Genomic DNA, 13,176 nt, shown 5'->3' with positions numbered 1-13,176 from the left:
CTGTGGGGGACAGAAGATGAGGGGGCTGGGCATCTGGGCAACCAGCCAGCCAGGTAGCTGGCAGCCAGGCATTGACCAGTCAGCAACTGGTCAATTTATTAGTCCCCACCAAGCCTGGAAGGGCCTGCTCCAGGCACTGGGAGACCTGGCCAGCCTTGGCTTTGTGACAAAGTGGGTTCTGGGCTAAAGTGGGGTGAAAGCCTCGAAATACACTCAGTGCCATCTCCTCCTGGCAGCTTCTCTGAGCCTGCCTGGAGCCTTTCTAACATCGTGGCCATTTCAGTATTTAGCAGAGGGGTACAGTGTGACCCCCAGAGCCTGACTAACTGGGGATAGGGTCCCAGCTTTCCTTCTTAGCCAGGCAGACTCTAGATGAGCTACTTAACCTCCACATTGCTGTTTCCTCTCCTGTAAAGTGGGAAGATAACAGCCCTCCCGGCGCTGCTGTGTTAGTGAGAATATCCGTGGCAGTGTCTGGTACGTAGTCGTTACCAGATAAATATTAGCTGGTCACAATTGTTGCTCCTGAAAGCACCACGCATTGTAATCACCTGGCACCAGGTGAAGGCTTTATGCATAAAATAGAATGCAGCTGAACAGCAGGACAGACACTGCCATTGTTCCTTCTGTGGGGGAGGTGAGGGGGCATGCTGGGGGGTTACTGTTGGAAGGTGCATCCTCCAGGGGTAAACTGGAGGAGTCCCAGGTGGACCAGGGTGGACCTCGCCCCTGTGGCGTTCGTGAGGGGCTAGGGGCGGAATCAGAGCTTGGATGGAGCGGGAGCTGGCGGATGGCTGCCGTGGGGTGCCGGCCCAGGAGGTGGTCAATCAGGGACCCTCTTTGGAAGGCTCAGGACAGTCTGCACTGAGGAATCCAAGGTTTGTCTGTGGAAGGGTCAGGGGCTGGGATCCAGCCCAACTGAGCAAGACTGAACATAAGGGGGCTGCCACACTGCTCCTCTCTTTGGTGCCGGGTGGAGAGGGCAGGCAAGGCAGCCTGGACCACAGCCCTCGGGCCTCACCTGGCTCGGGCATTGTCCACTCTTTACACTCAAATAGGCTGCTGGGTGCTGACAGCTCACCGACACCTGCCCAGTTTACTGCCCGGGCACGGAACTCATAGAAGTGGCCTTCATGGAGGTTGCTGACCTGGAGGAGTGGAAAGACAGACTCGTTTGGGCTGGAGAGATGGCTCAGTGGTCTAAAGCACCTACTTGGAACAAGCTTGGTAAAGCACAGGGACCGCGGTTCAATCCCCCAGCACCACATGCCAGCCAGCCTCGCCCCCTGGTGGGCTGAGCTGCCCCCCCCCCCCACAATAAATAAATGTTAAAAAAAAAAAAAAAGACAAGACAGACTCTTTGGCTGTGGCTGGGGAAGAGGTGCTGTGTGTGTGTGTGTGTGTGTGTGTGTGTGTATGCACACATGGTCCTCAGGGACTCCTACCCCCAGCACTAGGGATTGAATCCAGGGCCTTTGCACTGGGCTCCATTCCCAGCCCTTCCTATTTATTTATTTATTTAGTTTATTTAGTTATTTAGTTTTGAACAGCATCTTGCTAAAGTGTTAAATTGCAGAGGCTGGGTTCAAACTTGCAACCCTCCTGCCTCTGTCTCTCTGGTGGGGGGAGGGGTGCTGCGGTTACAGGTGTGCACCACCACAACTGGATCTTAGGGGCTTTAAACAGGATCTCAGAAATGGTCTGTGCTTGAACTCCCAAGCACAGGGTTTGGACAGTGGCATCAGGGGAACTTGAGGCCACATGCACAGCTGGAGGCCTCACGCAGTGTCCACTGTGTCCTGTCACATACGCAGCAGGGACATGAGCCCACGGCTACACTCCTGCTCACCTTGCAGACCCGACTGGAGACCGGCTGCTGGTTGACTGGGTGCCAGTCTGGCTCCTCCGAGTCGTGCTGGTCCAGGAAGTAGCCCAGGATCTTGCCACCTCCACGACGCTTGGGGGGTTTCCACCCAATGACCATTTCATTCTTCCCGCAGTACAGGAGGGCAAAGTCATATGGAGCAGACGGGGTGGCTGTGGGAGGCAGGAGGCAGGCAGCTGCCTGGACAGGGTAGTGGGGCCCAAGGGAGCCTGTGAGCCTCCCTGGGTGGGCGCCCACCCTGCTGCAGGGGGTCTACCCTGAGCCAGCATTGTCTTCCCTGACCTGGGTTGAAGTGGCCCCTGCCCAGCCCATGACGCTCCAAAAAGTGGCAGGCTGGACCTGCTGGGGACTCACCCAGTGCCTGCTTGACCCTGAGGGGCTCCACGGGGGCTGAGCTGTCCCCCACACCAGCCTCACTGACCGACCTGACACAGAACTCATACTCCTTCCCGGTCCTCAGCCCTGGAACTGTAAACCTGGGAGAGAAAGTGCAGGCTTCAGGGATAGCCAGAGTCCAAAGACCTGAACCCTGTGGGCTAAGCGATTACCAATGCCATGTAGCTTGTGGGGGGTTCTGGCCTATTCTTCCCTAAACATATGGTCCCCAACCCCCTAGCCTGAGCTGGCTCCGTGGAGGATGTTGTCCTGAGGTGTAAAGGGTGCCTGCTCTTCTCAGGACCATTGTCAGAGTACAAATACTGAACACTGAAAAAGTAACCAACTTAAGGCCAAGGCCGCCCACCCTGGCCCCAGTGCTATGTGGGCATCTTCAGAGCTTTTGGTTTTGATTTTGAACAAGAACAAGTGGCTGTTAGAATCTTCAGTACCACTATGACCCAAAACACAAAGTCCTTCTAAAGACCCCAGAAGGAATTGTCATTCAGACATATACAAAGACACCTGGTTTACAGAAAATGGGCCTTCTCTTCCTACCCCTTTGTGATAAAGCTCAGGTTGTGGTCATTTTTCTCCCCTTCCTCTTATCTGCACTTTCCTGTAGCAGATCTGGTTCTGCAGGGAGCTCCTGCAATCCAGGGTCACCCCCATCCTCAGACTTCTGTAGAGAACATGCCCTCAGCAAGTGCGTGTTCAAATAGACCATCTGGGACCAACTCCCTGTCCCTCCTCTTCCTAGCTATAGAGTGTTGGCAAATGCTCAATCTCTCTGTGCCTCAGTTCCTGCCTTGGTAAGATGGTAATAAAAGCAATCATCCTAACTGTGCACCGTGGCCCACGTCTAGAATCCCAGCACTCTGGGAAGCTGATGTAGGAAGATCACAAGCTTGAGCCCAGCCTGGGAAATGAAGGGATTTAGTGAGAATCTATCTCAAAATGAAGAATAAAGGTGGAAGGGGCGGGGAGGGAGGGGTGGCACTCAGCATGAAGTCCCTGGGTTTAATACCTAGTACCACAAGCAAGCAAGCAAACATGCAAACAAACACACAAGCACAATCCTCCCAAATCATCCAAATTCAGGACTTCTGTGAGAGTTAGAACTCTTAATGTGAAGAACTTGCAGCAGGGCTTAGCATACAGCTGTGACGCCATGGTGGACTGCATGCCTGCTGCAGGTGGGGTGGTAGACTCACCTGCTGCCCTGGATGGGTTTGTTGTTGACTGTCTGCCACTCAGGTGAACCTGCCTCCCGGGAGTAGATGTAATATCCCAGGAGATCGGCACCACCATCCACAGGATCCCAGGTCAGGGACACAGAGGTCTGCGTGTCTCGGAAAGCTTGAACTTGAGCTGGAGGAGGGAGAGTAGCTGAAAAATAGAAAGATAGGAAGAGACACAGAGTGAAGGCCCCGACAGGCTGTGGGCAGGGTTGTGGAGAGAGGCAGGGAGGAGGCCCGCATCAGACCAGGACATCACACGGATTTCAGCCTTGCCCAGGAACTTTGGGTCTGACTTCCCGGGCTCAAAAGTGCATCTTGGACTCTCCTATCCTGGAAGTCCTCTCTTCCATGGCTGCTGAGCATCTCTGCTTCCTCACTCCAGCACCAAAGCCCTCCCTCCTCGAGTCTCACAATCTCTCTCAAAGTGACCAAATCTGACAGCCCTCCTCAGTCCCTACCTTTAATCTCAAGAAAACTTGGTTTTCTTCCTTTCTTAACATTTATCTATTGTTTTTCATGTTTTCTGGATACTAAGCTCCTTGATTTGGAGCTTCCATGATTTGCCAATGGATAGGGGGCTGGTTGGTTGGATGGGTAGATGGGTGGATGGTTGGTTGGCTGGATGAGTAGACAGAAGGATGGATGGATGAGTGGATGGATGGATGGGTGGATGGCTGGTTGGCTGGATGAGTAGATGGAAGGATGGGTGGATTAATAGATGGATGGATAGATGGATGGATAGTTGGATGGATGGATAGATGGGTAGATGAATAGATGGATGGATGGATGGGTGGGTGGGTAGATGAATAGATAGGTGGATGGGTGGATGAATAGATGGGTGGATAGATGGATGGGTAGTTGGATGGATGGATGGATGGGTAGAAGAATAGATGTATGGATGGATGGGTGGGTGGGTAGATGAATAGATAGATGGATGGGCTGATGGATAGATATATGGATGGTTGGCTGGATGATGGATAAATGGTTGGGTGGGTGGATGGGTGGGTAGGTGGGTAGATGAGTGGATGGATGGATGAGTGGATGAATGGATGGATACTTGGAAGGCAGGTTCACCATCTTTTTAGTCCTTCCTTTACATTTCAAAGTCCTTGCACACCTTTTTTTTTTTTTTTTTTTTTTTTTTTTGTGGAACTGGTGATTGAACTCAGGCCCTTGTGCTTGCCAGGCAAACACTTACTCTACTGAGCCATCTCCCCGGCACCCTTCCACATCATTTGTTGGATCCCTGTCTTCCTTTTGGTACAAATGTGGGGTTTCTCTAATATTTTTTCTTGACACACTCCATTTTTCTCCTCTTCTTTTATTCTGCCAGGGCTTCATACCCCTCTGGCTGCATCACATGGTACCTGTCTTGCCTCTCAAGGCAATGGGCTCGCTGGGCTCCGAGGGGTCACTCATGCCATACTGATTCACGGCCCGCACTCTGAAGACATATGACTTCCCTTTCTCCAAGTTCAGGAGGGCAAACCTCGGAGATTTCACCGGAGTTTCTGAGCTGATAGCCTCCCAGCTGCCACTGCCTATGACCGACTGGAGGCAAAGAGGAAGTGGCATCAGCGAAGCTGCTGCTCAGAGCGACCCTCACCACGCTGCCTTCATGATCTCCCCAGGCAGGCTGCCCGAGCCCTGGTCCATCTGCTTCCTCCTCAGCCTTTCTCCTGCGCCTGCCCCTGTAGCTGTCTAGCACTCAGCCCCAGGATTCCTCACACCTGTGCTCCCACTCTGTACTTCCAGTGATGCAGGCCTGGACCCTGGGACCCAACTGTAGCTCTTTCCCTCACACTCCAAATACACTCCTATCGGGGCTGGAGAGATGTCTCGGTAGAATAAACGCTTCCCTAGTAAGCAAAAGGGCCTAAGTTCAATCCCCAGTACCGCCAAAAAAAGAAAAAAGAAAAAAACAAAAACAAATACATTCCTATCAACAGACCCAATTTGTGCCACCTTTAAAATGCCTCCAAGAGGCTGGGGATATAGCTCAGTGGCTTAAGCACCTGCCTGGTAGGTGCAAAGTCCCCAATTTGATCCCCAGTACTGCACTAGTCCTGCAGGGGGGGGGGTAGTATTCAAGCCATGCATGGTGGTGCATGTCTGTAAGGCAGTACTTTGGGAGGCTGAGGCAAGAGGATTGTAAGTTCTAGCCTGACTAACTTAGCTAGACCCTGCATCAAAATTAAAAAATAAGAAAGAGCTGGGGATATAGCTCCATGCAAAGGCCCTGGATTCAATCCTCAGTCATGAAAAAAGAAAAAGAAAACCAGAAAATGTATCGAGAGTAACATGACTCAACCCTTCACACTTCCTACCCTATCCTAGATTCAGGCCAGCGTTATCTATAGCTTGAACTCAGTCACCAGCTCAGTGCACCCAGGGGTAGGGCCGGTGCGGCATGAGGTACCAGGGATCAAACCCCGACCCCTGTGCTTGCTAAGCAGGCACTTAGTCCGCTAAGCTATCTCGCCAACCCTCTTTCAATCTTTTCTTAAGGGGCCTCCAGAGGGATCTTGACGGCACAGGCCAGCACAGGGCCCTCTTTGCTTGGAGGTCTCTCAAATTCCTCATCTCCCCAGCAGCAAGCTGAACCTGGCTACTTGTCTGACCACAGCCCTGTGCCCCCCTGCCGCACACTGGTGGCTCAGGTCCCCCCTGGGCCTCTGTGCTTTTCCTCCCTCTGCTTTATGCAGGTCTCAGGGCTCCTGGACACAGCATCTAACATGCAGCAGCCCCTGTTCTGCATCTCTCTCCTCAGTGCCAGGCACTACTAATGAGCTAATGTGCTTTTCCAATTCTCCTTGCTTTTCTGGTTGTCTCCTCACCTTGCTGTATCACCAGGCCCAAGAATAGCACCTGCCCAGGGATGAATCAAGGGGTGAGTCCTCACAATAGCCCTGGGCACTAGGTGTTAATTTCTATACCCATGAGACACTCAGGTATAGAGCCTTTTGGGTATCTTGCCTGGAAGGCCCACACTAAACACCTGCTGGAGAGGGCCTGAAACTCAAGCGTGGCCGTTTCTGAATTGGTTTGCTTGCTGAAGCACTAGGTACCCCAAAGGCTCTTGTTTATCCTGTGGAATCTAAAAGGTGTCATCATCCTGAGGGACCCAAGGTGGCCACCTGTCCTCCTGAGACTCTGGGCAGGTGTGGGAGACCTCGAGTGATGGGGTTAAGGTGCACCAAACCCAGAAGCACCAACCCTACCCGCCTCCCATATTACCTCTTCTGGCCCAGCCGGCTGGCAGTGGCCTGAAACCCAGAGAGGCCAGGAAAAAAAAAAAAAAAAATCACTGCAAAGAACAGTGAAGGCTGCTGAATGCTCACTGGGAACAGGCTCTGGTCTGTCTGCTTTTTTTTTTTGTGTACCAGGAATCAAACTCAGAGCCTCCTGCTTGCCCATCAGACACTGTGCCGCCAAGCTATATTCCTGACCCTCCATTCTGTCTTTGTGTGTCTTAATCGGATCTTCACATGAGCCCTATAAGATGTTTGTGATTATTATGAACATTGAAACAGAGGCCCCACAGAGTAAATAAGTTCCACAAGGTCACACAGCTGTGGTAGCGGAGACAGGGGTTGAACTTGGGCGGTCTGGCTCCAAGGAGGTCAGCACTGCACTCAGCAGCTCGCGGAACAACGCTGCAACCACCTACTGCTTCCTAGTTTGGAAAATTAGGTACTGAGGCCAGTGACCATCTGGATATAAAGAGTTAGAGGAGCTCTTAAAAGAGAATTTTTTTTTTTTTCCCCAGAACCAGGGATTGAACTCGGGCCCTTGTGCTTGCCAGGGAAGCGCTTATTCCACTGAGCCATCTCCTGGTTATACAGAGTTAGAGATTCCTCCCTGGATAGTCTAAGTTCGTTTATTCAGTAAACCTACTATGTACAAGGCACTATGGTGAGCACAGTGAGTCAGAGAAACTTGGGCTCTGCCGTTAGGCAGAGGACTCAAGAACACTGCTTGGGAGGCCTGTGCAGCCCCGGATGCAGGCCTTGGCTCTGTGCTGTTCCATAGCTTGCCCTTGTTGGTTAGGTGCTCCATTCTGGGATGGAGGAAACCAAGGCTCCAAGAAGGTAGGGAACTGGCTTGGGATCACCCCATAGATGCCTGAGTCTAATTGCTCTTCATGGCCATGCTGTCTCCCCTGAGCCAAGGCTCCCAGAGACTCTGCCTGAGGTTTCTCAGCACCCCGTTCTTCCCAGTGCCTGGGCCCATAGTGTGTCTGCTTCTCAGGCTGTCCCAGGCTGGCTTCTGGGGTCTCCTACCTGCTCTAGGGCGTAAGTCAGTGGGGCTTTGCCCCTGGGCCTTGGCTCTTCCCAGCTTAGAACCGCATAGGTCTCCCGGATTTCGCTGGCATGGACATTGGTCGGAGGTGAGGGGATGGTCACAGCATCTGGAATCAGAATCATCCAGGGAAGAGATGGGGGAGCCCCTAATTCCAGCTCCTCATTCCACATCAGAGGGAACTGGGGCCTACAGAGGGCAGGAACTTGCTCCAGGTCACCCAGCTGGGGCAGAAAACCCTGTGCCCCTGGTCTTCTGGGTGCTCTGTCCAAGGAGTCTCCATACACCACCTCCTCTACCAGCAGCATAGCCAGGAGGCCACAGTGACCCCAGTGCCCAGACCTCCTCCAGCTAGACCCTCCGGCCCTCACACCCCATACTCCAACGTGGAGAACATTCCTGTTTTCCCATCTGACCCACAATCTCTAGAACTGTTCAGGAGCTGGCTGGAGGTACAGGGCTTGGCAAAATCAGGCCTACCTTCAAAATCGTCCAAGCTGATGGTGATCTTGCTGCCCAGGTCAAAGGAGACCTCTAGGAAGGTGGAAGGAGCAGGCAGGTACCAGGTCAAGGGCAAGCCAGGCCTGCCCTGCCTCAGGCCCTGAGCCCTGCCTGTCTCATCCTGGCCTAGTAGCCCTCACCGTGTTACCTCAGGCAGGTGTGCTCGGGGTCGAGCTTTCTCAGGGCTCCAAAGTAGAGCCCTGCTGCCTTCAGCCTCTGAGACATGCTCTGTCTGTGGGGCAAGTGGAGACAGCAGGAGTGGTGTGTGTGGCCATACTGGCAAACCTAAGTCAGGGTGACCCTTAACAGCTGAGAGCGATATGTCCCCACCTTTCCCCTGGACTGGGGCTCCTGAGGGCAGGACTGTCTCCTCCATCAGACTGGGGACATCTGAAGAAGGCACTGTGGTCCTTCCTCAGATTGGGGTCTCCACTGGACATCAGACTTTCTGCCTCAGATAAGGACAGGAGTCTCCTCCTTTAGATAAGGGCCTCCTGAGGGCTGGCCTGTGTCCTCTGCTGTGTGAGGCAGTCCTACATGCAACCTGCTTGATGCTCTAGAATGTCCCTTCAGGGCCTCTGTACTCACCTGTCTCCCTGCAGGCTGCATCCCGGTCACTCATGACAACTACTTCTGAGGCCTTGGAGGGGAGGCTGCTGCCCGCCCTGCTGATGGCTCTCACACGGAATCGGTAGCTCTGGCCTTCGATGAGGCCTTGGATCGGGCATCGACAGGTGCCCCCTGGGGCCACATGGCAGGGCACCCACTCCTCAGAGTCACCCTCGCACCTGTGGAAGACAGGTCCTGGCTTTCAGCCCCTGCCCATGCCCTGCACCTCCAGTAGGTGCCGCTGACTGACTGGGACAGCCTGCCTGCCTTTCTCTGCTGATTAAAGTCCCGGCTGCAGTCATGTCTGTCTGCCTCACGCTGACCCAGGCAGTCAGTACCGCTTCTGCAGTTGCTCCTGCTGGGGGCTGTGTCCTCTGTCCCCATCATCTCATCCTCCAGCAGCTCTGGGAGTTGGGTGTGACTTCTGTCCCTCCCCAAGTAGGCCACCTGCCACTGGAGTGAGAGGACCTGACACAGGATCTCCCTGAGGGCTGCCCACCTCCTAGACCAGTGACAACAAACTTTAAGAGCTTATAAGAGTAACAAACAGCCACCACTGCCCTTCTCGTCCTGCCTTCCTGATTGACCCTCCAGGTCTGGCTGCCTGTGCCTTATTGGTACGATTGTCCTCAGGGTTGGACAGCCTGTGTGCTATTTTGGTCTGGGACTGCCTCCAACGCTGTGACTCTGGATACAAGGTTGTCTCCCTCAGTACCTCAGTTTCCTCATCTGAAGTCCCCCTCTCCTTTACACAGGAGTTACTGTAAAGAAGAAATGAGACAGCCAGCCCCTGTGGTGGAGAGAGTCAGGTAATCTGTCCAGCTGGGGCTTCTTGGCCTGCTCCCTGATTCCTACTCTGCCTTCCTTTCAGGTCTGACATGGGGGAAAATCAAACAGATTCTCAGCCTCTGGACACTGTGCTGCCCCAGAATTCTAGGTGTCGGTGTGACCACAGCTTTGAGGGCTGGGAACCCCTAAAGCATACAACCCATCAGTCTCCTGTCCTGTTCTCAGCAGTGGGGAGGGAGGTCCCCAAGGCTAGGCATCCGTCCTCTTTCCTGTGGCTCCGCTCGCGTCCTTAGAGCTGTGCAGAATCCTACCCAGGGGCTGCCACTGCAGAGGCCCACTCACCGCTCGATGGAGTAGCTGGTGATAGGGTTGCCCCGGGTATCACTGGGTGGGGCCCAGGTCAGGATGAGGCAGTCTCTGTTCACATCCAGGCACCGGACGTTCAGCGGGGAGCCTGGGGCCCCTGGATTCTCAGCGGCAGCATCTGAAGATGGGGTGAAGTGACACGTCTAAGGTCACTCAGCCAGTGAAGTGACCAAGCAAGGATTTGAAACCCAGCCAACAACCAGAACCATCTAACCCTAAAGTTCGCCTCCTGGGATGGGTCATTTTGGTGCACCCCAGTTTGCTGTAGGGGTCCTTTGAAAGACTCTAACCCAACACCCTCATTTTAGAGTAGAGAAACAGATGCCTAGAGCTTAGGGGGCCGAGACCCATCTCAGGTCAGCTGCAGAGCCCTGGTCTCTGCACCATGGCAGCTGCCTCCCACCACTCCTCACCTCTCACAAACACATAGGCGCTCTGCTCGTGGGGCCCAAGTGCTGAAGGTACCCGGATGCTGTACAGACCCTCGTCCTCCTTGTAGGCGCAGGACACTTTCAGCGACGCCTGGCGGTCTGCGTAGAGGATGTGCCGGCGTCCTGAGGACCTCAGGGCCCTGCCTGCAGAGGATAAGGGCATTCCATTGTGTGCTTGTAGGGGGATCCCAGCCTCCCCTTTAGGGGTGCTCTGGAGCCCTGGTTGGGAAGAGAAGCCTGAGGCTCAGCTCAGTGCAGAGACTTCTGGACTCTGCCAAGGTGGCAGCCCCACTATCCTCTATGGAAAGCTGAGATGGGGCAGGGATGGGGATCAAGGAGACAGTGAAGGTTTAGGGAAATGGGTGGGAAAGTGAGAAATTGGGGTTCTACGAGGAAGAGAGATTGGGCCCTGCATGAGGCTGGATGCTCAAAGAACAGGCTTATTGAAGGTGAATGGGGTTCAGTGGGTGGGAGACGGGGGGAGGGTTAGACAGGGGAGATCAGTAAAAGGCTCCACATCTACCTGGGGCATTGGGGGTCTCTCAGGGAGGAGGGTGGAGGGCTGGTTCAAGGGCTAGAGCTCAGTGAGGAGAGTTGGTGAGGATGTGAAAAGGCCCTGCTGGGCTCCAGGAGGGGCTCTGTCTAGCCCCCTTGCTGAGCCACTGTTCTCTGTCAGATGAGGAAGCTCGTCCTCCTCTCAGCTCCTCTCATCTGGAAGATCTATGGCTTGGGGAAACCTCTACGGCTTGGGGAAACTTCTATGGCAGGTGTTTCTTGGGTTCCTACGGCTTCTCCTCCCCTCTTCCTGCCTCCTGCAGGTGCAGCCTCCCTGGACTCAGAGCTGGGGTGCTGCAGCCCTGTCTCAGAGTAGGAGTGGGAGCCCTCACGTTTCCCCCCTCCCCTGTAATGTCCCCAGGAAGTGCCTGCATGCTGACTCGGGAAGTCTCACGCAAGCCATGCAGCCTGCTCTGAGTGCTTGCGGGGCTTTCCTGACCTCAGGCCTTGGCTTCCAGTCTGCTTGCTTTGAATGCCACTGGTCCTGCTAGGGTGGTGACAGCGCAGGCAGAGGACCCAGCCAGAGCCTGACCTCACATCCACAGGTAGGACTAGGGCAGCAGCTAGCATGGTGCTGATGGCTTCCTTCTACCTTGAAGACAGGCAGCTCTGGAGCTCATGGCTCTACCTACCCACTGCCCAGGGCCTGGCATCCTACAGTTGCTTAGTGACTGCACCTGGCTGTGCTGTTGCCCACCCCTGGCTCTGTAGCACAGACGATGCCACCAGTGCTGGCCTGAGGGGCCATGCAGAATCTCATGCAGATCTCAGGGTTAGGGATAGACCCAGGGCTCCGGTCCCTCTGCCTCTGACCTCTGAGTATCAGCTGGGCTCCAGGGTTGGGGTGGGGTTTTGCCACAGAGGGCCAGGGGCCAGAACCAGGGTCCTCACCATCTCGGAACCACTGGATCTTCTGCTCAGCATCAAGCACATCATCAGAAAGGAAGCAGGACAGGGAGAAAGGCTCCTTCTCACGGGCAAAGACAGGCTGCAACACCGATGTGAATTCCACGCTGGGGCCAAACATTGATCCTAGGGTTGGGACAGAAATTGAGGGCAGCAGTCTTGGGATGCCAGGGGCCTAGAGGGAAGTGAGGACCTGCCTGGCACCCTTGTCCTCAGGGTTAGGATTCTGGGGTGGGGGGGAAGTGACAAGGAAGGGGGCCTGGCCCATGAGGCTTGTCCAGGTGGGGACCAGGTAAGCCAGAACAGCAAACACCTCAAGCCCAAGCCCATCGTCTTCTGTCCTTCTAGGCCTTTTGGTCAAGGGATGGCTCAATGGCTGAGGGCAGCTCTGACATCAATCAGGCTTACATGCCAGTCTGTATTATTAACAGCTAGTGAATGTCATCCCCTTAGGGACACCTTGTGGGCAAGGGTGGCTCTACTCTGAAAAGCACTGTGAAGCTAATCCTGAACAAGGAGTCCCAGATGCCCCCCAAAGCCCCATCCCTCCCTGGTCTACTTACTTTTAAAGATCTCTGAATCAAAGCCAGCCTCCTTCCCCACATAAGCTAGAAATGCAAAGCAAATCAAATCAAAGGGGGTTCAGACTACTTTCCTACTACATGTGGGGACATGGGCCTTGGCAGGTCTAGTCTGCTAGCCACTTCTGCCTTTACCTGTCTGTACCTCAGTTTCTTTATCAGTAAAATGGGGACATTAATTCCTACCTTTGGTATTTGGTTATGAATGAATGAAGTCATATGAATAAAGGCCTCAACCAGAACCTGGCCCAAAGTAAGTGCTCGATACACACTGGGTTCCTGCTCTGCCCCCCTGGGCCCTAGAGTCGTATGGTCTTCACAAAGTGGGGCCTGGTCTGAGACTCTGTTGTTTCTCATAGGATTAGCACAGGTACGACTGCCTGGAGGGATGCCTTAGGGGTGCAGCTGCTCTCAGTGTTTATGTGTGGGGTGCCATGATTCATTTTTCCTAAGGATGAGGAGACGGGGACACTATTACCCAGTGGACCTCAGCAGCCTGAAGCCATGATGTGGCCTTACCCAGTGGACCTCAGCAGCCTGAAGCCATGATGTGGCCTTACCCAGTGGACCTCAGCAGCCTGAAGCTATGATGTGGCGCTGGTCCCCCAAAGGCCCTTCCTGGGGGAGCCCTGAAG

The 13,176-nt window shown here is 54.2% G+C and overlaps 1 protein-coding gene across 1 annotated transcript in view; it reads right to left on the bottom strand.

Annotated features, from left to right (window-relative positions):
• The window catches only part of Myom3 (myomesin 3), a 47,057-nt gene that overhangs the window by 21,329 nt on the left and 12,552 nt on the right, over window positions 1-13,176 (bottom strand). Inside the window, exons 8-19 of the mRNA XM_004637599.2 lie at window positions 12,524-12,568; window positions 11,946-12,086; window positions 10,482-10,643; window positions 10,045-10,186; window positions 8,893-9,092; window positions 8,284-8,337; window positions 7,785-7,912; window positions 4,869-5,052; window positions 3,475-3,649; window positions 2,240-2,361; window positions 1,850-2,037; window positions 1,022-1,148 (exon numbers count right to left, since the gene is read on the bottom strand). Coding sequence (XP_004637656.2) covers window positions 1,022-1,148; window positions 1,850-2,037; window positions 2,240-2,361; window positions 3,475-3,649; window positions 4,869-5,052; window positions 7,785-7,912; window positions 8,284-8,337; window positions 8,893-9,092; window positions 10,045-10,186; window positions 10,482-10,643; window positions 11,946-12,086; window positions 12,524-12,568 — 1,668 coding nt within the window. The remainder of the gene's footprint in view (window positions 1-1,021; window positions 1,149-1,849; window positions 2,038-2,239; window positions 2,362-3,474; window positions 3,650-4,868; window positions 5,053-7,784; window positions 7,913-8,283; window positions 8,338-8,892; window positions 9,093-10,044; window positions 10,187-10,481; window positions 10,644-11,945; window positions 12,087-12,523; window positions 12,569-13,176) is intronic.

Source organism: Octodon degus, unplaced genomic scaffold, assembly GCF_000260255.1.
Source record: "Octodon degus isolate 3935 unplaced genomic scaffold, OctDeg1.0 scaffold00092, whole genome shotgun sequence".
NCBI lineage: Eukaryota > Metazoa > Chordata > Mammalia > Rodentia > Octodontidae > Octodon > Octodon degus.
This window is presented reverse-complemented; position numbering and strand designations above follow the sequence as displayed.